The 25,986-nt window shown below is 38.8% G+C and overlaps 1 protein-coding gene and 1 non-coding gene across 2 annotated transcripts in view; both read left to right on the top strand.

Moving 5' to 3' along the window:
- Positions 1-25,986, top strand: part of MYO16 (myosin XVI) — a 543,552-nt gene that overhangs the window by 242,527 nt on the left and 275,039 nt on the right. The window contains exons 8-10 of the mRNA XM_036831092.1: positions 3,677-3,752; positions 6,870-7,023; positions 24,381-24,531. Of these exons, the coding sequence (XP_036686987.1) occupies positions 3,677-3,752; positions 6,870-7,023; positions 24,381-24,531 (381 nt within the window). The remainder of the gene's footprint in view (positions 1-3,676; positions 3,753-6,869; positions 7,024-24,380; positions 24,532-25,986) is intronic.
- On the top strand, positions 12,682-12,788 carry LOC118884463. The gene has a single exon (XR_005017296.1). It is a non-coding gene; the product is annotated as a U6 spliceosomal RNA (small nuclear RNA).

Raw genomic sequence — 25,986 nt, forward strand, 5'->3', positions numbered from 1 at the left:
GTGGGAAAGCTAGCAATGGCGCAGACTATTTAAAATCTAATTTTATAGTGAGAACACTAACAAGAGCAATAATTGATGGGTGGGGAGATACTTTGGAATGTCTGAGCAGAGTGCTTGCATGGATGGAGAATGACTGGCAAATGTCACAGAAATAACAAAGCCACAGATCGGAAAAGCCCTTCTAATCAATATAATAAACCAAGAAATGGAAAGACAAACTTAGGAAAAGAGAAAGAATAAAAATTCCAAAGGAATGTCCAAAATTAAAAAGAAAAATAGCATTGAAAACATAAAATATATATGGATATTTTTTACATAAGGTATGTAAGATTTCTACACTGGAAACTATACAACAGTATTATATAAATATAAACAATATAATGAAAAAGTAAAGAAGACCTAAATAGATGAGGTGGTAAGCCACATTCATGTGTTGAGACAGTGGCTATTATTAAGATCTTGTTACCGACCCTTTCAAGTTGGGCCCCAACAAGGGTCCTCCTGCCCGGCTTGCTGACACCAATAGAACAGGACTGAGTTGGGTTCAGCAGCAAAGGGAAGCTTTATTCTGTTTTAAAAATTTTAGTGAGGTACAGCTGATTTACAGTGTTGTGTTAATTTCTGCTGTACAGCAAGGTGATTCAGTTGTATATCTATGTATTCTTTTTCATATTCTTTTCCGTTGTGGTTTATTACAGGATATGGAATCTGGTCCTCTGTGGGGAAGCTTTATTCTTTGATCGGAGACAGGAGAGGTGTGGGTGTGGGTGTGGCTGGTTGTAGGGGTCTCTCGGTGGGAGGGGTTGGAATTCTGTGCAGGGGGCGGGTAGCGCAGGTGCATTTGTTGCTCGCAGCTCCAGGGCCCGGTGCAGATTTCTGCACACGGCCCGCCACTGCCGTCGTGGACGAGGTGTGGTGGGCGATGCTTCTGTGCACGGCCCTCCGAGCTGAGGTGTCCTGAGTGCAGCCCTTTGGCGCCAGGAACTCTGGTCTGAAGGGCTGGGTGCGAGGCTGCTGCCCGCGGCTCCCTGTGAGCCCGTGACACTAGACGAAGCACAGAAGAGGTTACACGTTGTCTTATCCCCTAGATGCCATCTTATTCCCCCCCCGCCCCACCCCGGGACGCCAGTGGGTTTTGCTGAGAATAGTACCTGTGGAAGGCAGAATAGTGGCCCCCAAAGCTGTCCACACCCTGATCGCCGGAACCTGTCAATATGTTACCTGACAAGGCAGAAGAGCTTTGCAGCTGTGGATAAGTTAAAGATCTCGACATGGGAAGGGTTTCCTGGATCTCCAGGTGGGCCCACTGTAATCACTGAGCCCCTAAGAGCAGAGACCCGTTCCTGGCCGAGGGTTGGCGGGAAATGCGACAATGGAAATGATTGGAGAGGTGACACGCTGCTGGTCTGGAGATGAAGAAGGGGCCCCCAGCCAGGGAATGTGGGCGCCTCTGGAGGCTGGAAAAGTCAGGACACAGATGCTTCCTGGGGGCCAGAAGGAAACAGCGCTGCCAACGCCCTGGTTTTAACCCAGGGAGGCTGGTGTCAGACGTCTGACCCGCAGATGTGTAGGATTGTTATTATTTATTGTTTAAACCACTACGTTTGTGGCAATTTTTTATGGCAGCCATGCAAAGCTAATATAGCATCTATTTACTTCAAGCAATCCCAGTCAAAATACTATAGCCTTTCTTACAGAAATTGAAAATTCATTCTAAGGTTTATAGGGAAATGCAGAGGACCTGTATAGACAAAATTATCTTGAAAAAAAATTAGATACTTTTTTCAAGAGTATAGTTTTTTACTTATTTCAAGACTGCCTCAAAAGCAGTTCAATAGGAAAAAATAGTCTTTTTAACAAATACTGCTGAGAAACAAAGGATGCTGGACCCAAATTAACCTTAAGCCTTTAGGTGCCATTTACAAAAATTCACTTGAGATGGACCATAGACGTAAAAGTTAAAATTATAAAGTTTTTAGAGGGAAATGTATTATGATATTGTCATGGCCTTTGAGTGGGCAAAGAGTTATTTGAACCTAAAAAGCGCTAACAACTAAAGAAAAAAATATGTATATATGAAAGTTATACATAAACAGAAGTTAAACAAATTTTAAAAATCCTATCCATCAAAAGACATTTTTAAAAAGATGAATAGGCAAGCCATAGAATGGGAGGAATTATTGGTAATACACATATCTGACAAATGTATCTAGAGCATATAGATCATTAATTCAAAGAAAAACACTTCAGTAATAAATGGGCAAAAAAATCTTGAATAGATATTTCACAGAAGAAAATATAAGAATGGAAATAAAGCACACGAGGGGGAGTTCAATATCATTGTCATCAGGGAAATGCAAGTTAAACTATACTGAGCTACTACTTCTTTCCCAGTATAGTAGCTCAATTTTTTTAAATGACAGTATCAAGTGTTAGGGAGGATGTGAATCTAGCAATATGTAAATAGCTGGTCATAAAATTATTAAATAGAATGTGGAACAACAGGAACTCTGGTTGGCAGTGGGAGTGTAAACTTGAACTCTTTGAAAAAAAAATTGGAGCTATCTCATCACTTGAACACGACCAGACCTTTATGCCAGCAATTTCTGTCCTAAGTACATTTATCCTGAAGAAATTCTTGAACGTGTACACTAAGAGATATAAACTAGAATATTTATAGCAACATTATTTGTAAATATAGGTAAATGGTTGCAATGGCTTGAATGTCCACTGAGAGGAAGGTGGATAAATTGTGATGTATTTGTACAATGCAGTTCTGTGCAGCCAAACAAACAAATGAAGCTTGGTTAAACCCATCACCTCAAAAATGCAATGTTAATTCATGAAAGCAAAGCACAGAAGAATATATACACCAGGATTTCATTTCTATAAATGAGACAAACAGATGAAACCAAAGCAATGTGTTGATTAGGAATACTTCTTAAGTAAGGTCTAAGCTTACAAAGAAAACATAGTAATGGTTAATATAAAATTCATGATGGTGGTCAACTCTGGGAAGTAGGAACAGGGATAATTTGGGAAAAGAACACACAAACATACTATGAATGACATTTAAAAAACGTGGGTGCACTGGACTCTATTTCATTATTTGCTCTTTCAATGGTACACATCCCTTATACATACGCTTTGTATGTACGATGTATTTTATAATAAACTTTAAAAAATATATTAACCTCTCATCAAGTTGCTTTATTCTTACAACTTGAGATGAAGTTCTTCTAATTGTCCATTGGACCTTAGGTTCATATTGTCCATGATGCTGTAATGGACGGACAGTAACAAGAGGTGTGACTTTCATGAATTGTTGAATTAAAACAAAACACACTGTAACATGTGATTCCTCCCATTAGGTGCCCTAAAGTAAACGTGAAAGGCGTTAAGTGAACCTTTTCAAACCTCAACGATTTAACCCACATTTGATGAGTAATTTTTTATTTGAATGCATTAATTGATGAAACAGTTTGAATGTCATTTTTTTAAAAAAAAAACAAAAACAGGAAATGGAGAGAGTAAGAAACATTTAGCATAGTAGGTTATTGCTAATGCATTCTCATTCCACCAGTGCCCCTGGGGGATAGCAACTGTGGATTATGTACTGATGAATCTTAAGTATCCAGCATAATCTTTCCTATTTCAATTACCTTTAATGTTTCAGGCAAACCTGGTGAGACTTCTTTTGATGCATCAGGCAAATCCACACCTATTGAACTGCAACGAGGAGAAGGCTTCAGGTAGGTCATGAGCATGCTGGATCGCTGAGCAGTTGCTGTCTTCCTCCCATCGTATTGAAGCTGCTGACCCATCACCGACACGGCTGCAGAATGAGTCAGCCTCTCCTGAGATGCTCTGTGAAGCCCAACCCAGTTCAAGCATGATTCACAAACTCCTGGGCACCGCTGCATTACCAGCATCTGTCAGAGAGCAGTTAAGTTCATAGGGACTTCATTGCAATGTGCTCTTTGGGCTTTCAATTTCCCGGGCAGTGATTCCTGCAGTGTCACTTACTTTAAAATACATTTTTTCTGTTATTTAACTAGTTTCTCACCATACCAAAAACATGCTTGTTCATTAGGGTATTTTTAAATGGTAAGAGTATTTTTTTCTGTGCAGATATTTATACTGCAAGCAATAGAGACTAATATTGTCAACCTAATTTAAAACTTTGAAAATCTTAATGTTACTTATTTTTTAATAAATATCTTTTTGAAATTTTCTAGAATCCTTGTTACCACTCTTTTAAAAAGTGGGTACTACATTAATTTTCTGGTTTTTAAAACTTGACAACAATGTTACTACCTGTAAGTTACTTTTGGTATATTAAAAATAAGAATTCTAAATAACAAAGAGAAAAGTCTTGCATAAGTAACAAAATAATATAAAAATGTTGAAGGTATTAATTCATCTGAATAACATAAATATACTTATTCTTCTTGTTTTTGTACCTCTACTAACCTGAAAGCACTTCACACCTGAGATTTCTTATTTCATGCACTTCTAGGAGTATAATTACCCGATAAACCTCCCGTTTAAGACAGAATGGGAGATTTGCTCTATTTCTTATTTTATTGGAATTAAGTATCATTGCTTAATATTTATTGATCTTATTTGCCAAAAATAAATTGAAGATTTAACAAACTATAAGATGGCTTAATAGTCTCAAACTTTAGAACCATGCTAATATTAATAATAGGATAGTGATCTTACTATTATCTACAAAAATTTGCCTAATGGTAAATATTGGAAGAGTACATAGAAATTTGTAGCGTTCTCCTATCTTTTTTCAAAAATATTTTTACTGTACATATAAACCCCATCCTCTGTTAACTCTAGATCTAACAGGAGATCACATTTTTCCAGATCTTATTTCTGGCTCTTTTCCCAGAGAATGTAATATATGATTGACCCTGGATGGCATGGACTCTATCACACTTTGACCTTTTAAGTCTAGTGTCAACTTTCCCAAAACAAGACACTCAAGGCAATTGACAATGACAGTCCCAGAGCCCCAGGAGTGACTAAGCTGCTGGTCTAGATTCCGCCCTGGCCGCCACAGGCCTGGTGTCTGATGACTCTCTTAGACAATTTTGCCCACGTTGGTCACGCAAAGCCTAGCATCAGTATAATCAGTTCTCCATGCCATGTTGGTCATGAGAGACACAGTGATGGGACCATAGGAGGCTCTCAGTAAACATTTGTTGATTAGTATCAGGTAGATGCAGGATATACCAACAAGAAGAAGGAACCACATAAAATGATAGTGCAGGAAACAGTAAACTAGACACCCATATTGGGGCTGAGCACATGAAAATCATCATCAGTGCTATATATTTTAAAAAATTTTTATTGGAATATAGTCGCTTTACTATGTTGTGTTAGTTTCTACTGTACAGCAAAGTGAATCAGCTATACGTATACATATATCCCCTCTTTTTTGGCTTTCCATCCCACTTAGGTCACCACAGAGCACTGAGTAGAGTTCCCTGTGCTATACAGTAGGTTCTCATTAGTTATCTATTTTATATATAGTATCAATAGTGTATGTATGTCAATCCGAATCTCCCAATTCATCCCACCACCGCTTCCCCCTTGGTATCCATACACTTGTTCTCTACGTTTGTGTCTCTATTTCTGCTTTGTAAATGAGATCCTCTATACCAATTTTTTTCAGATTCCACATATATGAGTTAATATACGATAATTGTTTTTCTCTTTCTGACTTATTTCACTCTGTATGACAGTCTCTAGGTCCATCCACGTCTCTACAAATGACCCTTTTTATGGCTGACTAATACTATATTATGTTCTTGTTATTTTGCGCTTCTTGCATTTGAAATGGACACACAAAAAACTATCTGAGGGATAAAAGCAGTTTGAGGTATAGCTGTTACTTGGTATGGACATAACCTCCCAAGAAGAGGACGCTGAGCTGTCTCCTACTCATTACGCAGATATGATTTAATCTAAAGCAAATGATGATAAAATCCTGGCGTAAATATCTTCTTGTGGTAGCTGAATTACCTCACCCAGCCCATAAAGCCGCATAACTCAAGTTCATGGACACAAGAGGTCACGCAGTTTAGTCGTGGGGATTGGAAAGGAGTAGCCACAGCAATTAGGTTCTTAGTTGTTATTAATGTGATTTTTCTTCAGGATGTATTGATTTTCAGTTTCAATTGTTAGTAAGCGTAACTTTGATTAATGCACAGCTGTATTGCTGCTCAAATATGTTCGGATGTCACTGTTAACATGTAATTTGTAAGGAAATATAATTATTTTTATTTCAGATTGAAAAGGAAATCCCACCAGATCACAGAGAGAGGCCAGACCCACTGTTTTAAAAACACAACCGAGTAGTTATTTGTACAGCTACCCAGTTAGTAGAATGCTTATAGAATGCCTACTACATGTTTTATAAGAGCACAGTTATTGGGGAGGTATAGCTATTTTCCTCTTCACATTTCCTCCTTTCCACATTCACCAGGATGAAGGAAGACATTCACGGAGAATAAAACGACATTAAGTTCTCTCAAGCTTCGCTTCTCAGTGATTTCACATTTTACCTGTGACCACTCAGTGAATATTATTTTTATATTATGTCATTTTATATTTTTATATCATGTCGTTTTATATTATGTCATGTAATTAAATATGCCACTGATGTAACATAAAATAGTCTTTAAAAATGGTGGCACTGCCATTTTATTCCTACCATAAACTTTTAATGTTTTTTGTTTTGCTTCACGTGTTGATAAATTTTAGCATGTTACATATCAGAATTATTGACAGTAAATAGTTTTGTGGGATGTTCCCACTCACTGGTTCTGATCGCCTGGTATTGTTACTCGTAGATGTTGCCGCATCTGAGTTTATTGAGGAAATGCTGCTGAAAGCCGAGTCTGCCTGGGAAGGAAGAATGCAAGAACCTTCCTGTGTTCAGACCTTGGCCCAAGAGGAACCCTATGAAGAGATCATCCCTGACCTTCCAGCCCTTCCCAGCAAGCTGTAAGTGCCTTCTCCCTAGTGATAAAGTCGTAGACTTTGGTCTTTGAGGAGTTAGTTATTCTCCTTTGTCACCCTCTCTAGTCACCAGTCATTTTTCAATCAGTATTACGTCTGTCTCTCAACCAAAAGTTAGAAGATTGAAGCTGCATATCAACATTTACCAAAAGATACTTGTGGACAATAATGAGTTAGGCATGAAAACCCTCTGATTTTTTAATATTACCATTTCAGTTCTTCCTTCAATATGTCATCACGAGACCAAAGATACTATTTTAAACAGATTCCATGTTTTAAACTAAACGGATATATAAGGTTTCCAATAACTATCATCATGACTAAATTTCCTCAAGTAGGAAATACAAATATTCATTTTTTTCTCTCTTAAGTATAAAACTAATGATTTCTTGTTATCTAAAATATGGCCTAAATACTGACACATGCTATAAAGAAGATGGACCTTGAAAACATTATGCTAAGTGAAGGCAGTCAGACACAAAAGGCCACATAGTGTATGACTGAATTTATATGAAATGTCTGGAATTAACAAATCCATAGAAACAGAAAGTATATTAGTGGTTGGATGAATGAGGTGAGGGGAAAATGGGAAGTGACTCTGAATGGATATGGGATTTCTTTGGGGGGATGAAGGAAATATTCTGGAAGTAGATGTGATGGTTACACACATCTGTGAATGTGCTAAAAAGCACTGACTTGTACACCTTGAAAGTGTGAATTTTGTGTTATGTAGATTATATCTCAATGAGATAAATAAATACATAAAGAAAAAAACATTTGAGGTCAAAACCAAAATCTGCTATATCTAAGCAGTGGGACCTTGAGGAAGGTACTTCCTATCTCTGACCCTGTGTCTTGCCTGGTGATGGAGATTATGTCTAACATTGGAGCATTTGAGGGTTCCCTGAATAAAAAGCACCGTCTGGGTTCTGGACCATCTGAGAGGTAATCAAACAGTAAAGACGGAGGCCAAATCACACCTGATCAGGGATGGAGGGTGTATCAGAGGACGTGACTGCATGTGGTGGCTGAAAGGGTTTATAACGTTATCCCATTATTAGGCAGCTTGGCCAAGTAAGTCCAAGGCACCTTTGAGTCAGATGAGATCTCCCAAGTGAGGGGCCCCCCAGACAAGGCTCAGGACAGACAGGAGGAGGACAAGTTGTGGTCTCTGCAGGGAGGCTCGCTCCGAGAAGGGAGGGGCCGAGGAGACTCATCCCCAGTTCATCCATCAGAGGATTAGCCCCACTCCCCAGGTGTAGCGGCAGGCCCAGAGGCAGCATGACTCGACTTCCCTTCCTAGGAGACGGAAGAGATGCTTCCAATAGGTGCATCACAAGGCCGTGAGCCGAGGGGAAAAGGCTTATTTCAGAGGCTGTCCCATCACTGGCATCAGACACACATTCAATTTAAAACCTCTCTAGGTAATTCAGAGGCTCAAGTCAGGCATAAACGCACTGACCTCTGCTTAATACTAAAATATATTCATTACTGGGTTTGATTTTTTAACTGTGTGGAAAAGGAGCTTCATTGGTGTGTCAGACGCCATGCTAAGAATTTCATGGATTATCTTAGTCCATTTTCAAAGCCCCGTTAAGATTTTCTTACTTTCCCGAGATTACAGAGCTGGGAAGTGACAGGTCAAGATTTATAGCCCAGCAATCAGAGCCCAGATCATCCACACGTACACCACCTTACCCCTCTCCTACTTTCACAGGTGGGAAAAAAATAGTATCACATTTATGTGGGAGAGAAAGTGAGAAAGCCGTATGTAGAAACAAAAGTTGGAGTCAAGAATGGTTACCTGGTAAGATACATTCCAAGTGGCCTGGAGCTAATGATTAGAATGTGTTGACCTTGCCCTTTACATTTTTATATTCCTGATATCACTGGGACGAGAGGAGTAATACAGATACTTGCTATGGAAGAATTTTACTTTCCAGGTGTTGATATTAAAATCCATACCCAATATGTTCCATTTTACTTTTAAGGTTATGTCATGGGCTTCCATGTAAAGAGACATTAAAATGTAAACAGCGTCAAACTTTGAGTTAAAACCAGATTCTTTCATAATAAGTTATTTTGGATAAATATTAACTTATCTCTGTGTCTATAGTTTTGGGTTTCTTCTGCTTTAAAAAAATAAAAGAAAGCAAAGCAACCAACCTGCCCAAAAAAGTACTTTTTGCTGTTTTTTATTTATTTATTTATTTTTTAATTTTTTTAAATTTTTTTTAATTTTTTAAAAAATTTATTTATTTATTTATTTATTTTTGGCTGTGTTGGGTCTTCGTTTCTGTGCGAGGGCTTTCTCCAGTTGCGGCGAGTGGGGGCCACTCTTCATCGCGGCGCGCGGGCCTCTCACTATCGCGGCCTCTCCGTTGCGGAGCACAGGCTCCAGACGCGCAAGCTCAGCAGTTGTGGCTCACGGGCCTAGTTGCTCCGCGGCATGTGGGATCTTCCCAGACCAGGGCTCGAACCCATGTCCCCTGCACTGGCAGGCAGATTCTCAACCACTGCGCCACCAGGGAAGCCCCTGTTTTTTATATTTTTGATTGAACGTGTTTTAAACGGATTAATCAGTGGCTTATTTGCTCTATGCAGTTAAGTATAATTGTTTTAATAACATTTTTCTCTTGTTGACACTGAGCAAAGCTTTCAAACTTTGAAATAAGTTTATATTGAAATTTGACCTCTTCATTGAAGTCTGCTGTCATCTTTCTTTAGGATAGAATTGAAAATTATATTAAAGAACAACTCAATTATAATGTTAAGGTTTTTTTAACTCTAAAAAAGTGACAGGTAGACTTGTTTAGTTTAACAACTAAGCAACTTTGTAAAATTTCTTTTATCACTTATGATTTTATCTTTATAGAACTATTAACAAATGGGAACTAGAGCAAAGAGATGTAATGAAACAACTAGGTACACTTATGTTTTAATGCAGAAAAGCTTAATTTCTATAATTGACTTGCAGACCTCATTTTAGTGTAAGAAGGAAAAATGGGGATATTTGAAGTCTCCTCTATAAACAAATCCACAGACATTACAAAGGACAACTCTTTCTTTAAAGCTGATAAATGCGTGTATTTTTGGGAAAAAAAACCAACAACAACCACTTGTTGATTTTATCATAGTATCACAGTGTTGATTGATCTGGGCAACAGTTTACTGAGATATATCAGGACCATTTTCAGAAATGCCCTTCTTTTGATAGAGAACATGTATGAAGTAAATCAGAGAATTGCCATGATTGACAGGAAATAGAAATATAGTTTTAAAAAAAGTCTCTTAGGCATTACTTAAAAAGCAGCATTTCTTCACAAACCAGTTACGTGAGAGTCAGTGGTTATATCCGATGTTTGGGGAGGGTTTGGGTTTCTTCTCTCCTCCTCATTGCTGCAATTTTCTGCAGACTCTTCTTTTTGCCTATCCTCTTTCCTTATTTTGCCCAGGATAGAACAGGGCATATTCATTGATCGGAGAAGCATAGAATTAGAAAGAACCTAAAACACCTTATACTCTCCTCTGTATAATCTATTGTTTCTCTTCGATAAGCTTTCCCACTTTTTATCTCTAGTCCTCATTCTGAAGATTTAACATGTAAAACCTCATCTGAATTACAGTTGCCCATCTTTCTTCATTATTTTTAACCCTGGCTTCCTTTTTTATTTTTTGCATTACAAAGTTGACTTGTTTCTTTTATCTTTTCCCTGAACGCATTTTGCTAAAATTTTAAAAAATAATTGAGTGGTTTACTTTCTAATACCTCAGCATACAAGTCAAATTCCCTTTCCATTGTCAACTAATATTCATTGTTCTGCAAGCATTTTGTGCCATAAATCATGACTTAGCCCCAATTGTGCTGCAGGGTTTGTAGCAACTGCCTATCTTTGGCTCAACACTGAATCAATAAGAAATTCCTCTGTTATTGGGTTATCCCACATTTCATGGTTTCTAAGACATCTCCTATCCAGTGAACATTATTAAGGTGTCTATTAGTTGCCTGAGTTTCGAGTTCATGTCTTAAAATGAGCAGGTTAGATTTAACTCCAGAGCTCCTGCCAACTCTGGCATTCTCCATCGGGTCTCTACTGTCTGTAAAGCTTTTAGGCTTCCTCTCTCTTCCCTAAGCCCTCAACAGCTCTTCTCACACGTGGCTGTGCCTCCCACTCTGTCCTTTCCCTCCTGCTGACGGGGTGTCTCCTTTCCGTGCTGTCTTTTACGTCCTTAGCTATCTCAGTGCCTCATTGACTGTTAATGCTGCTAATGAAACAGTGGCTGCCGAACATGCCCTTTGGGCTTTGAACCTGGAAATGCTCTCCTCGGGTTTCTAATCGCTGAGACATCCTGATAGATGCCCACTTTTGTTTCTTATATTCCCTTCCATGGAGTCCTTGAGTTGGAATCCTCAAAAATTCTGCACAGTGCCTACATGGAGTAGAATAGTTCACTAAACACTTGCAGGTTTTCACTTATTAATAATATAAACAATGATAACAACTGAGAGTTTTTGAGCAGTCACCGGGCATCAGCGCTTGTGCAGAGTGGATTACTTGTGCAGAGCGATAATTCCATTTAATCCTCAAAGCAACACCTGCAGGTACTTTGTATTTCTCTCCCCGTTTTATACATCCCTGTCCGAGACTCAGAGCTTCAGTGACTGGACTTATGTCACACCCGTGTATTCAGTCTGACATTGTTTCTGTGAGGAGGTCATTTTCATTGGTAATTCTAACATTTCTAACTTGTCTTTTAAAGAGGAAATGATTGATCTGAGTTTCAGTTACGGTTCGTCTGCTTGAGGTGTGGAACGTTGTCGATTTAGGATACGCGTGTAGTATGACAATTGGAGAAGACAGTGCGGAATGAGGAAGAGATGTCCCTTCCACAGAAGTGATGAGTGAGAAGGTTACTCGCAGTACAGTCTGCTGTGAACCTGCTTTCCAGTCAGAGTTGCGCACGGGAATGGAACAAGATGGGGCCACTGGGGGAGTTCCCTGGTGGTCCAGTGGTTGGGACTCGGGGCTTTCACTGCTCAGGGCCGGGGTTCAATCCCTGGTCGGGGAACTAAGATTTCACAAGCTGTGTGGCCAAAATAAAATAAAATAAAATAAAAAGATGGGGCTACTGTTTTCTATCTGTCCACCAAGTTATCCATCCAACCATTTGACCTTACTCACTCTGAGTGTCTAAAAACCAATGATGTGACTTAAGACTGGGGCTTTGAGGCAGCCTAACCTCTGTTCCTGACTGGTAAACATATCAGTATTCTGGGAGGGTAATGTGCCCTTACTCCATGGGAAGAGGGCCCAGAAGCTCTGAGTTCAGGACCCTCTAAGACCTTGCCCTGTGTGTCTATTTGTTTAGCTGGTCCTGATTTGTATCCTTCACCATAAAGCTGCAATGGTAAGTATAGGGCTTTCTTGAGTTCTGTGAATCATTTGAGTGAATGCTCAGACCTGAGGAGGGTTGAGGGAGCACCTGAATTTGTAGCTAATTGGTCAGAAGTGCAGGTGGTCTGGGGACGCCCAGGCTTGTGGCTGACATCTGAGGTGGAACAGCCGTGTTGGGGACGGTGCCCTTAACTTGCGGGGTTTGTGCTGACTCTAGGTGGTCCGTCCGTGTCAGAAACGCACTGCAGTGCTTGCTTCGGCAGCACATATACTAAAATTGGAACGATACGGAGAAGATTAGCATGGCCCCTGCGCAAGGATGACACGCAAATGCGTGAAGCGTTCCATGTTTTTCATCGGATGAATGGATAAAGAAGATGTGGCACATATATACAATGGAATATTACTCAGCCATAAAAAGAAACGAAATGGAGGTATTTGTAGTGAGGTGGATGGAGTTAGAGGCTGTCATACAGAATGAAGTAAGTCAGAAAGAGAAAAACAAATACAGTATGCTAACACATATATATGGAATCTAAGGAAAAAAAAAAAAAAAGGTCATGAAGAACCTAGTGGCAAGACGGGAATAAAGACACAGACCTACTAGAGAATGGACTTGAGGATATGGGGAGGGGGAGGGGTGAGATGTGACAGGGTGAGAGAGTGGCATGGACATATACACACTACCAAATGTAAAATAGATAGCTAGTGGGAAGCAGCCGCATAGCACAGGGAGATCAGCTCGGTGCTTTGTGACCACCTAGAGGGGTGGGATAGGGAGGGTGGGTGGGAGGGAGACGCAAAAGGGAAGAGATATGGGAACATATGTATATGTATAGCTGATTCACTTTGTTATAAAGCAGAAACTAACACACCATTGTAAAGCAATTATACTCCAATAAAGATGTTAAAAAAAAAAAAAGAAATGCACTGCAGTTCAGCGCAGGGTTATGAGGATGGTAACCGTCTCGTGGGGTTGTTCTTGATGACTAAGTGAGTTAATGTTTCTAAAGTTCGAAGCGCAGTATCTGACTCATGGTAATACTACATAGTGCTTGAGAGATGGCAGAAGGGAAAATAAGGTATTATTCATTCATCTGTGAGCTGTCAGCAAAATCATCTATAGAATGAAGGCATTTTAACTATAAGCTGAGACAATAGAATGAGGCCTCCCATTTGGTGCTTTTAAACTGATTATGACCTTATGGAGAAAACTGTATTTTCTAAGCAGCTGGGAAGAAAATCCAGTCTCGGAGAAGACCTGCTTTGGTTGGGTGAATACTTGGATTAAGTTGCTTGGGGGCTGGGTCTCCAGGGCTTCTGAGCTGTAATGCACTTGGGGTGGAGAAAAGTTCCTGTTCTGCTTGGGACCAAGAAAAATCTGGGAGGACCCAGAACTGAGCAGGGCTGAGGGTAACACAGAAAAGGGGCTGATGGTGGGATGTGGACCCAGGGTGGCTTCAGCCAAGTGGCCATTCATGAGGAGAAATACCCTGCAGGGATGATTGAGCAGCGCAATGTGAGTTATGAATGTGTCCTTCTTGACCTCAGTAAAACCTGAGACCCTCAATAGGCTTAGAACAGGCGTTTAGTGGAAAACCTTGAAGGTGCCACATTTTATGAAATAGGCTCAACCCGCATACATTCAAAAACAAGCCAACTTGTGGCTCCCCAAGGATTTCTTCTAGAGCCTTTGTTGCTCAATTGAAAATAAATATAATTTGCATATCAAAGTAATTTCAATAGTAATTTCCATCTACCTTTAAATTCCATGACTTAGGATGGATAGACATAATTATCCACATTTTATTTATGGAGAAACAGAAGCACAAAGATGTGGCAGACTTAAGGGTATAGCTGGTCAGCGGTAGCTGCAATTTGACCCCATTTCTTTGGGTTCTTTGTTCATATTCTCCTTCCTAAGGCAGGAACAGCTCAGGAGGAATGCATGGTGTGCACAATCTTACCACTGCAGATCTGGAATGGTAAGAGGGAGGTAGCCTTTAACATATGTCGAAACCCTATGGAAATATCCCCTTGTAATTTAGACCAGAACGCTTGGAGAAGCAGTACTACAAAGTCCATTTTACTCTAAGATCCTTAGGTACCTTGTGCTACAGCCATTAATTCCCTTGCCCTGCTGGTTGAACACCACGTCTCTGGTTACTCCTGTGAGACAGTTATTCTTGTAAATAACCATAACCCTGAGTGACCTGAGCATTTTCAAATTCACCACAGATTCAGTGAACATTTTGTAGTAAAATAGCATCACCTGCATTAAAGTCCAACCAGACTCCCAACCCTAATTCTCCAGAGTCATTTGGAAGCCCTTGGGCTGTTGCCTTGGATGTCAGGAAAGCTGTGGCTGGCGGTGAACAATCTGAATTTTATTAGCACGTCGCCCTTAGGGATTCGTGAGAGTAAGCATTGAGATACAAACATACAAAGCACTTCCACCAGGGCCCTTGCGTTTATATTGAACTTTATTATTACTACCGTTTAATAAGCGTTTTCAGTGATCGGAAGCATTCATCTTCTACACTAGCTTCGTGCGTGAAAGAAATCATATGTCAGCCCATTTCAAAGCTTGGGAACTTATCATTGAAAAAGAAAACTGTCTTATTTAGAGACTTTTCTTCTTTTGAGCAGAGATGAGATTTGGAGTGAAATCTCATTATGCAAGCTTCATTTAAAGAAAGCAGTTTTAGCTATACCACCCTCTTTGGCACTCAGCTCAAAGCATCACGCTCTGTGACTGGGCCTTGGGATGCCCAACAGAGCCATGGTGGATTATCTTTGCCCAACCGGTTCTGTCTTAGGTTAACCCACAGGAAAAAAAGAGAAAAAAGAATATTCCTAATTGTAGATCGTTCTCAAAGTTCCTCCTGTATCAATAGGTGTTGATCTGAAGTGGTCAGTGTTCAGAGAATGAGAAACAGGTAACATTAAGGAAATATAAAGGTTTTCTGTTGGCGCGGCAGCAGTGGCCCCGCACCTGAACCCCAGAAGAAAGGCAGGTGATAACGCTGTCCACTGCCTGTCTATAACACCGGGAACTAAGACGCCAGGATTTAGTGCATGCTGAGTCTTGGCCTTTCCTACACAGGTACATCAGTCCTGCTAAGCATGGCAGGATCCCGTCCCACGATTCAGGGAGATCCAATTTTTGTTCCTGGCCTCTGTTGTTAGGAAGCTTTGGGGAACGTCTGGACCCAGTGCCGATAACTTTGAGTTTAACCCAGAGCTCTGCTCTGATGTTAAATAGAACACCTTCTAGCCACTTGGCCACCAAGGAGCCCTTTTTAATTTCTCCGGGCAGAGCTGAGATGGCAGGTGCTCTATCCTGATCCTATAAAATGGGCATCGGCTGGGAGGGAACCTTTCAAAATGATATTATTTTAAGCTCTCTCAGTACTTTTTAGTGGCAACGTTGAGCATCACTTGGGAGAATGTGTAGGAGGGGCACCAGGGGCTTTTCTCGGATTCCTGTCGTCCAGTCCTTAGTTCTGGACCGAACTTGCAAAGGCCTCTCGGCAGAGCATAGGCCCTGTAGTTATTAGGGACCCCCCCCCCATACACGTTCCTGTGTGACTTGGACCAATTCAGCAAAACAAAGCCCTTGGCACAGTTTGATCCACCTTCCTTAGAAAGTAGGTTCACACACTTCTTGGTGTGTCTACCATACTAGCTACTCATATATTATCCAATTTTCCCTTTACGTGTACTAATAAGCCCCAAACAGTGCCTTTTGTTTACTAAATCTAGTGAGTGTAACCGGGTAGGGCTTCTAGGAACGCTGTTGTTCTCCTGAGTAAAGGGACGGATTTGTCTAGTCAGCCTTGTTGTTTTGTGTCCTTCTAATACCATCCTGCCTGGTACGTAAATGTGTTACCTGGAGATGCCAAGTGTTTCTGAAACCAAAGGATGAAAGTGACTTGCTAAGAATACAGAACAGGAACCTGCAAGGAATCAAGGTCCTGGAAGATCTCCTTGAGGTGGTCAGCATTCCTGAGCTGTATATTTCTGGCTTTCTTGTTTTATGAGAAAAATAACCCTTCATTTCCTTACGATACTAGCCTTAGTTTCAGGCTGATGCAGCCTAATGCCATACTGCCTGATACCATAGCTGTTATACCCTTGGGATGTCTTACCTGGGGCCCCATGCCCCACTCAGAAAACTTGTAGTAATGATAATACTGTGAGTCTCCACTGTGTCTTAATGTTCCCTGTGGCTTTTTAGGACCTTAACAACTTTTTAATCCAACACTATCAGAAGTTTCCTACAACTAGAGTGACCAAATGTCCTGGTTTGGTCCAGTACTAGTGAATGCCTATTTACCTAGCATAACTATCAGTAAAGCTCTCTTTCAGCGTAAAAGTGTCCTGATGGGCAATGTATACTCTACTTATGTAGAATCAGGGAACACTGGGATAAAATTTCTTGTGTGGTTTCATTTCAGATTAATATTTTAAAGAAAGTAATTAAATAGACAGTTATTTCAACACTGCTAATTCATATTGCCCTTTAGAGTATAAAGGGCTTTTGCATCTAAAACCTCATTTGATATATGCAAAATTCTTTCTTTTAGTAATAAATCCTACAAGACATCCAACCTGTTTCCTAATCAAATATTATGACTACATTGCTAAAAATCTGAAGAATGTAGCTACAAAGTCTTGCTAAAGCTGTCAGTCAATTCCCTAAGAATTTACGCTTAGGAAGGGATTCTATAGTCTAGTAAGGGACAGAGAGAAATGTCAGAATATAGGGACATAATGAGACGTTGAGAATTGTTTAATCTAGTTTCAGTTTAAACCATTCACACTATCCCTCAAACATTGTTGGGCAGTTAGTCAGCCTTCCAATATTGGTGGAGAAGTAGACTCTCTTCGGGTGAAGGTGGAGGGAAAGGGTAGACATTCCGTTTCTCTTTCTTTTCTACATTGGAAACAGCTCCATTGATGAGCACGCACTACCTTTTAAGGTGGTTTGTTCCATCCACCGCCACACACCCGCACTATTTCCTTCTCTTATATTATAGACTGAGTGTGAGCGTGAGTGTGTATATGTGTGTGTGTTCTGGTGCTTTTGTGCTGTCAACTTAAGTAAGCTTTATCAAATTATATCAAATTTACTTATTAAATATGTCTGAAAAATGCAGTATATCATTAAACATCTCTTTGATTTAAATAAATGATAATGTTGTTTCATATAAATATCATTCATTATATACCTATTCAGCAAAATAAATACATGCTAGCGAGTCACTTCTAGCAAATGTAACTTTTGACATATTTAGAAACTCCCTTCGTAATGCATAGAGCTTCTGGATTCAACTTATTTTAATTTAGAGATTTTAAAAAATGTCTTTGCAAGTATCTGTTGAGAACTACTAAGATGAATGAGATGTCTTAAAAACAATATAATTTCCAATCCAACCACAAGCGACACGTTGAAATTTTTATTTATGTTTTAAAGACAACTAATAGTTTACCAAAATGGTTTTTTAAATTGTAAGTATTTTCTCTTACAAAAACTAAAGTCATTTTTGGGGAGGGGGCCAAAGGTAGCAATTAATTCAAAACTCTCCAAGAACCGTTTCATTCAACATTAATCTTTGGATCATTATTTTATTTTACTGATGCAGAGAAACCCCAGTTCCCTTTAATAAATAATTTATGTAGCTATGTTCCTAGGATTAAAATTGAGAACTATCTATTTGGTCCATTAGTTTAACCACCAAAATAACTGAGTCACATATGCCATTTCTTCACATTTCTTTCTATTAAATTTTTTCCCCGATTGGCCTAATATATCTCAATATAGTCAATTTTATTTGTTTTCTTTAGTTTTCTAAAATTGCTTTAGTTATAATGGGCAATAACTGTCGCCTTCGTTAGTTTTATTATGTTCCTGTTTCGATTTTCAGAAATAAAATCCTAGTTCCTACAGGCACATTTGCTCTGCATGAAATGCTTTTTATGTTTATAGAAATAAGTAAGTCTCAAATAAATTCAGTAGAGTTTAGAAATCGGGTGTCTGCTCGTATAGTCCATCTAATTTCTTCCTCATCAAGTTAAAGGTATCTCACCTGCATTAACGTAAAGTACCCTTGGGTAGCTCTTTCATTTTCTTTATGTTTATCGAGTCTGCCTTACCAAAAGCCTTCTTTTAGAAAATATACTATTCAATCCTGTTTTTTTTTTCCTTGCTGATAAATGTCTAGCTCTAATAATTACTTATTTAATAATCAGAATATTTTCTTCCTTGAAGAAAATGTGGAAAGTACAGAATAACATATGGAAGCATGAAAATAATCTCTCATTAGTGTCGAAGAAAAATTGCACCAGGAAAGTTAAAGATACAGGAAAGACTTTATTCAAGAATAAAGCAGTAGGGAAGAGATACTGAGCTCAACTCCCTGAAACTAAAGGCCAGAAAGCTTGTCAGTGCTGGGCTTAGAGGAAAACTGCTGAAGGAAATTATCCAGGGGTTGGTCAGAGTGATGAGGCATGAGCTTGCTCACTGGTGTTTATGGAAGTTAGGCTCCTGGCCTCCCACGGAGACTGGGAGACAAGCGCTCCATCTTTCATGGTGATTGCTTCTCAAAAGGGTGGCTCTCAGGTCCTGGAGAGAGAATCCCCGGGTTGTAAGCCTGGGAAGGGTTTACGTCTCAAAGGGGCGGAGAAAACAATTTATAATTGTAAGTTCTTTAAAGTAAGTTCTCTAAGAAGGGAGAGGTCAGGACTCTAGAGTGGCGAGAAGCTTGTCTAAAGTTCAGTTAAGATGAGGGGAATGAATGATACCTCCTTTTTCCGCATTAGTCCACCTTTTTGGTGCAACTACTGTCTATTCATTGGGCATATTTCTTCGTATCCTGTATATGTTTCTTCTTGTTTATTAAGTTGAATTCTTCTTCTTTCTATATAATTACAACTTATTTTTTAAATTAATCTTATAAATATTTTGCCATAATGGATAAAGTTTTAATGATTATTAAAATACCAATGATTCCTTTAAGATTATTCCTTTTTCTAGAAGAATAGCATTTTAATACATGTTTATATTCTACAAATGGATAATCAGTGATAATTTAAATATATAGAAGTTAACATATGAATGCTATTGTTAATCACAATGATTATGGATGAAACGTGTTTCATGTAAAAATTAGAATAGAAACCTGAAGAAAAATTGTTGCATATGAATTAGAGTATTTGTAACCAGCTACTTGCAGTTTTTGTTAGTAGTAGATCCTAGAGTGTATAACCTATGATATTAGCGAGTGTATACATGGTTTTTTAAAATGCAGGTGAAAAAGCATGTAAAGAGAGATTATGTGTTCGCATCATAGAACTGTAGGACTTGAAATACATTTAGATATTCTAGTTCCTGCACTTGGCAAAGGTGGAACTGTGGGGAGATTTTGAAGTTCTTAGAAGGTCAGGTAGTAACCAAATTGAGGTAAAAACTGACTTAGAATGAGGTCACTGTATTTCTGGACCAATCTTCTTTTCAAGTGTATCTTTCAAGGGGCCTGCTGTTAACACTGCGATTAGATTTGGGATACAAAAGGAGTATTTCAACTGTTTTAGTAGACTCACCAGTTCTTCCTTTTAGAAATCCTTTAGAGTTGATTTTACTTATTTTATAAACTATCTTTCTAGTTTTTACCTTGACTAATCTAACTACTGCTTTATTAATTGCTTTTTACTCAAAAGATTCAGTATTTGCAAAACCTTTCTTTAGCTTTTTTGTCATTGTTGTTGTTTGCTTTTTAATTTCTTGTCAATGCAGAAAAGGGAGACAGTCGGTCTAAGGGGAGATAAAGAAGGAAATATTCTGGTAGGTGTGAGGGTGCACTTTTAGCCGTAGGCAGTGTGACACGGTGGTTGAGAACACAGACTCTGAAGCTCAAGTCCCAGCTTCGCTACTGCTCACTGTGTGTCCAGGGCATGTTCTTCTCCTCTCTGGCCCCCAGTTTACTCATCTACAGAATGGGCATAAATATAATGTATACATTATGGTATTGTTGTTAAAGAGTTAATGCGTGTGTAGTACTTAGCACAGAGATGGTCATACATTCAGTGCCATATAATTATTAAAATGATTTGCAAGTGTTTTACTCAAATGATAGAAAATATCAGGGAACCGCAACTGTCTTCAAATAGCTGAAGGGCTCTCAAGTCAAAGAAGCACAGGTCGTGTTGCTGGAGCTCCAGGTGTGATGAACAGAAGGGAGAGCAGAGAGGCCTTGTTCCAATGTTGCTCAGGGGAGAAATACAGCCTCTCTGAAGGTTGTAAAGACCTTATTACTTGATGGTATTCAAGCTGATCTGGAGGTGAGCATTTTTAAGCATTCCCTATATATAGTGAATTTTTTTTAATGAATAATATAGCATTGGGAGGGACGCCCACCGTGGGTCGTGAGCCGCCTCCACGTTCTTGCTCAGTTGGTCAGACTGCAGGGCATATGCAGTTAGTCATACCAGCTACTGGATGGCTGGAGGAGACCGCAGCGCCGGGTCCCTGGCTTCTCTTCTACCGGGCACAGTGTACCGCTTGTTCAAAGAGTTCCTGCTTCTTGCCCAGTTTTCTCTCCTACAACGCGACACGATGCACGAAGTGTAGCCGTCCACTTAGGTCCATCTGTGTTGCCCCTCCCGCCCCCCGTGGGACAGGGGGCAAGGAGAACTGGTGCACCCAGGAAGCGTGGATTCTGTTTGCCGTGAGCACTGCGTCCTCCGTCTCTTATCCAAGAATCTCTCGTCTTCTGCATCTGTCCATACAAGACTAATAGGCTAACCTGTTAGCTTGTAAGTAGATTCCCAGAAACTTCAGCTAATACTGTTGCCTGCTTATTACCAGGGTCATTGAGCTAAGCCCTTGATGTGCATTATGTTGGTAATCCGTCACTACGGGGCCTGTTTTTCAGTTGCTTTTACAGAATGGTTATGTAACCGGCCCGAGGTGGCCGAGCCAGGCATCAAACTTCGTAGCTTTTCTGACTCAAAAATGTATGCTTGTTGCAGCTCTACTATACCATGCCGCCTCTTTTTAATATATGGTCCCCTGCCCTGTTGCCTACTTGAAAATATCGTCACTGACTACAACACTACAAAACTTCATCGTCCAGAGTTCAGAGGACGTAAAGTGACCTCACATTTCTGTAAACGTGTTCTTCAGCTATTCCCGATTTTGCCTCAGACCTGGACCTAATTCAGCCCGTTCGTTAGTCTGTCTTTATTCCCATTTTCCTAGACTCCAGCACGGCTGGAAGGTGGCACAGGGATGGGCTGCAGAACAGCGAATGAGACTTGTGGTTACTGAAGGAAGTCCTTCAGATTATTCCCTTCCTCCCCATCAGGGTTAATCTAAAACCATCATTTGTATTCCTATAGACTAACAACTAGAGAGTGAAATAAAAATACATTGGAAGTGGCATAAAACATGCAATATATCAGAATACATCTAACAAATTATTTGCAAGATTTTAATGCTGAAAACTACAAAATACTGATGAGAAAGTTAATGAAGATCAAAATAAATGGAGAAATATACTGTGTTTATGGATGACAGAATTTGACATTGTTATTAGGTAAATTCTCCCCATATTAACTTATATTTTGAACACAATGCTAATCAAAATTCCAGAAATTTTAATAAAAACTGACAAATAGATTCTAAAATGTATATGAAAATGCTAAACCTCAAATGGCCTCAATAATTTTGAAAAAGAAAACAAAGTTGGATGACTCACATTGCCTGATTTCAAGTCTTAGTCTGAAAGTACATTACTCAAGAAAATGTAATATTGGTGTAAGAATAAGCTATTATATCAGTGGAATACAATGGAATGTCCCAAAGTAGGCCTGCAGATGTATGGTCAGTTGATTTTCAATAAAGGTGCCCAGGTAATTGAATGGGGACAGATGTTCTTTTCAAAACTGATGCTGGAACATTTGGACAGCAATACGAAGAAATAATGAAACTTGACCCATATACAGCGCCATATAAAAAAAGCCACTCATAATGAATTGTAGACCTAAGTGTGAAGCATAAAACTATAACATTTCTGGAATAAAACCTAGGAGAAAACCCTATTGACCTTGGGTTTGGGAAAGAATTTTTAGATAAGATACAAGAGGTACAAACCATAAGAGAAAAAATGTTCCTTGAAACTTACTGTTAAAAAAATAAAAAGACAAGATACATACTGGGAGAAAATATTTGCCACATGTGTATCTGATAAAGGACTCGAATCCAAAATATATAAACTCAATAATATGACACCAAAGAATCCAATAAAAAAAAAAAAAGGAGATTTGAACTTACACTTTACCAAAGAAGGGATTGTTGTGTCAAATAACCACACTGACATGCAAATAAAAGCCACAGGGAGAAGCCACTAACACGCCCACTGGAATGGATTAAAAAAACAACAAAAAAGACAAGTTCTGTCAAGGATGTGAAGCAAGTAGGACTCCATTCCACACGTGGGGGAAGCACCAATGAATGGTTCAGCCCCCGAGGAAAGTTTGGAGTCTCTCCTAGGTACGCAGCCAAGATAAATGAAAGCATATGTCGTACGTCACCACAAACACCTGTGCGTGAATGTGTATAGACGCTCCATTCACAATTGACAAAAACTGGACAAACCCAAATGTTTGGTGAATGGACAGCCAAAGTGCAGTGCATCCCACAGGAAGACACTACCCAGTGATAAACAATGACAAACTTGATACATGCAGCAGCATGAATGAATCTCAAAAACATGTTAAGTAAAGGAAGCCAGGCACAAAAGGCAACCTGCTCTGTGATTTCTTTCACATGACATTTTAGAAAAAGCAAAACTATAGTGAAAGAAATAATTAACCATGGTTACAAGGGGCAGGGGGTTAGGGGAAATAATTGACTTCAAAGGGGAGGCACAAAGAGCCATTTGGGAGTGACGAAAATTCTATGTGTTGCTGATTATGTGGGTTACACAAATGTATATATATATATATATATATATATATATATATATATATATAACCAACTATATATAATTATGTATATGTAGACAAAACTCATGCAACTGTACATCTACAGAGTGAATTTTACTATTTGTAAATGCCTCCATAAAACTGAAATTTTAAAAACCCAACAAAATGCATTAAGCTTTAATTAGAATCACAGCTACTGTTGTAAAATACATGAAATAATTATGTTTCTATATATTGCACTTGATTAAATATGTATGTATTTCTGCTTTATGGTCACATTTAGGCAAGTACATTTTTAAATTTTACTAAAGTGTTACAATACAAATTAAACATTCGGATTGTGTTTATTTTTTATGAACTTGTCTTTCTTTTGGCAACAGTGTCTATGGAAGAACAAAAAATGAAGTAGGTTTTATTTTATATTTTTGCCTAGCGTGAGCTGTAAAGAAGTAATAAAACTTATTGTTTGTAACATTGCAGTCCTTAAGCATGTCGTTTGTTTTTAATTCCTATTATCATTTCTTCACAAACTCTTAACTATTGTCCATGATTCTATAACATATTAAAATCCTGTATGAACAGTATTTTACTTAATTGTAGAATTTTGCCTTCACTTGTTTGCATTCATTCACATTTAAATGTTTTGCTTAGTTCAGTCATGCATTTCCACCTTAGCTTTTCAATTGCTCATTGATATGTCTGTTAAGTCATATATCCATTCATAAACATTTTCTTCTCAGGTTGAAATGAATATATTTTTTCTTTTAAAGGTGAAATTGAATGAAATCTGGAGGTAATAGAAAAGTTTACGGATTTCTCATTGATTTTACCTGCAGTGTTGACACTGTTTCTTATCTGAATTAAACAACTTTCTATAACCGGCTGTCTAGTCATGGTAATTTTTGATTGATATGGCAATGTTAGAGGACTAATCGTAGCATTGATTTTTTCCTCCAGCAGCCCCCTGGCATTGCCAATTGCCAAGCAAGACAGTATGTTGGAAAAAGACATTATGTTCAAAGATGCAACAAAAGGCCTGTGCAAGGGACAATCTCAGGACAGTACTCCCGAAAATGCCACCGTGAATGGCCCCACCAAACCTGATCAGGTAACTACACCCTTATTGCATGTCTGCTAGTGTTGCATCCTATTACATCATGCCTTAAAGTCCAACTTTTCAAAAACAAACACCTACTAATTTCAATTCAGATAAAAATTAATGAGTGCAAATGTTAATATTTGGTTTGAAATTTCCATATATAAATTGTTATGGTATTATACTGACCATTAACAAACTTAACTGCTATGTGTTTATACAAGGATTTGAAATTTATAGTCTTGATTTACCAGGAATGGAAGTTCAGCCAATACGTTAATTCCTGAATACTTCCGGTTATGTCATTAGTCATCATTTTGATTATTATGTAGATTGTTTTCTGTTTCTTACAAATAACAAGCATTTTACATAACAAGAAGAAGGACAAACCAATCACTGAGTCACTTATCCTTAAAAGCAACTGTGGTGGTGTTTTGTGTGTGTGTGCCTGTGTGCCCCAGTGTCCAAATGATCAGAGATCACTTTGAGGAGCTTGGAGTTATAGAAATTAATGTACTTTTTGCTATCATACCCACAGAAATAAATGATTTTTATATGTTTCATGTTTTATAAATGGCAGAGTAATTTTCTGAATGTCACAGTAATCCCTGAAAATGTTTTGCTTCACTGTGTCTAATTTTGAATGTTTTAAGGACAATTTATTGAGGTTTTCTAAAGATTCTCTTTTCAAAATTTAAATTTCATTATTTTTTGTTATTTTCAAATAACAAATTATTTTTGTAATTTTGAAATACCTTTACGTTTTAGTAGGTATACTCATCAGCTCAGGCTGCTGTAACAAAATACCACAAACTGGGTGGCTTGAACAACAGAGATTATTTTCTCACAGTTCTGGAGACTGGAAGTCTAAGATCAAGGCTCTGGCTGATTCAGTTTCTGGTGAACGTCTTCTTCCTGGCTTGCAGATGGCCGCTTTCTCTTCACATGGTAGACAGAGAGAAAAAACAACCTATCTGGTGTCTTTTATAAGGACACTAATCCTATAGGATCAGGGCCCCACCCTTATAACCTCATTCAACCTTTATAACTTCCTAAAGGCCCCATCTCCAAACAGTGTCACAAGCTGGTTGGAGCCTCAACATATGAATTCGGGGGACACAATTCAGTCCATAGTGGTAGGCAATTGAATGTTAGGTGAAATTTAAGGCAAAGCTTCTTAACTTTTTTAAAGGTCCTATGAACTTTCTGTAAACTTAAATACATATTATTAAGTGAAAGAGTCCAATCTGAAAAGGCTACGTACTATATGATTCTATTATTTGACATTCTGGAAAAGGCAAAACTATGGAGACAGTAAAAATATTAGAGGTTACCAGGGGTTGGGGCAGGGGAATAAATAGGTGGAGCACAGGGAGTTTTTAGGGCAGTGAAACTACTCTGTATGACACCGTAAGGGTAGATACGTGATATTATACATCTGTCCAAATCCATAGAATGTACAACACC

Source organism: Balaenoptera musculus, chromosome 18, assembly GCF_009873245.2.
Source record: "Balaenoptera musculus isolate JJ_BM4_2016_0621 chromosome 18, mBalMus1.pri.v3, whole genome shotgun sequence".
Taxonomy (NCBI): Eukaryota; Metazoa; Chordata; class Mammalia; order Artiodactyla; family Balaenopteridae; genus Balaenoptera; species Balaenoptera musculus.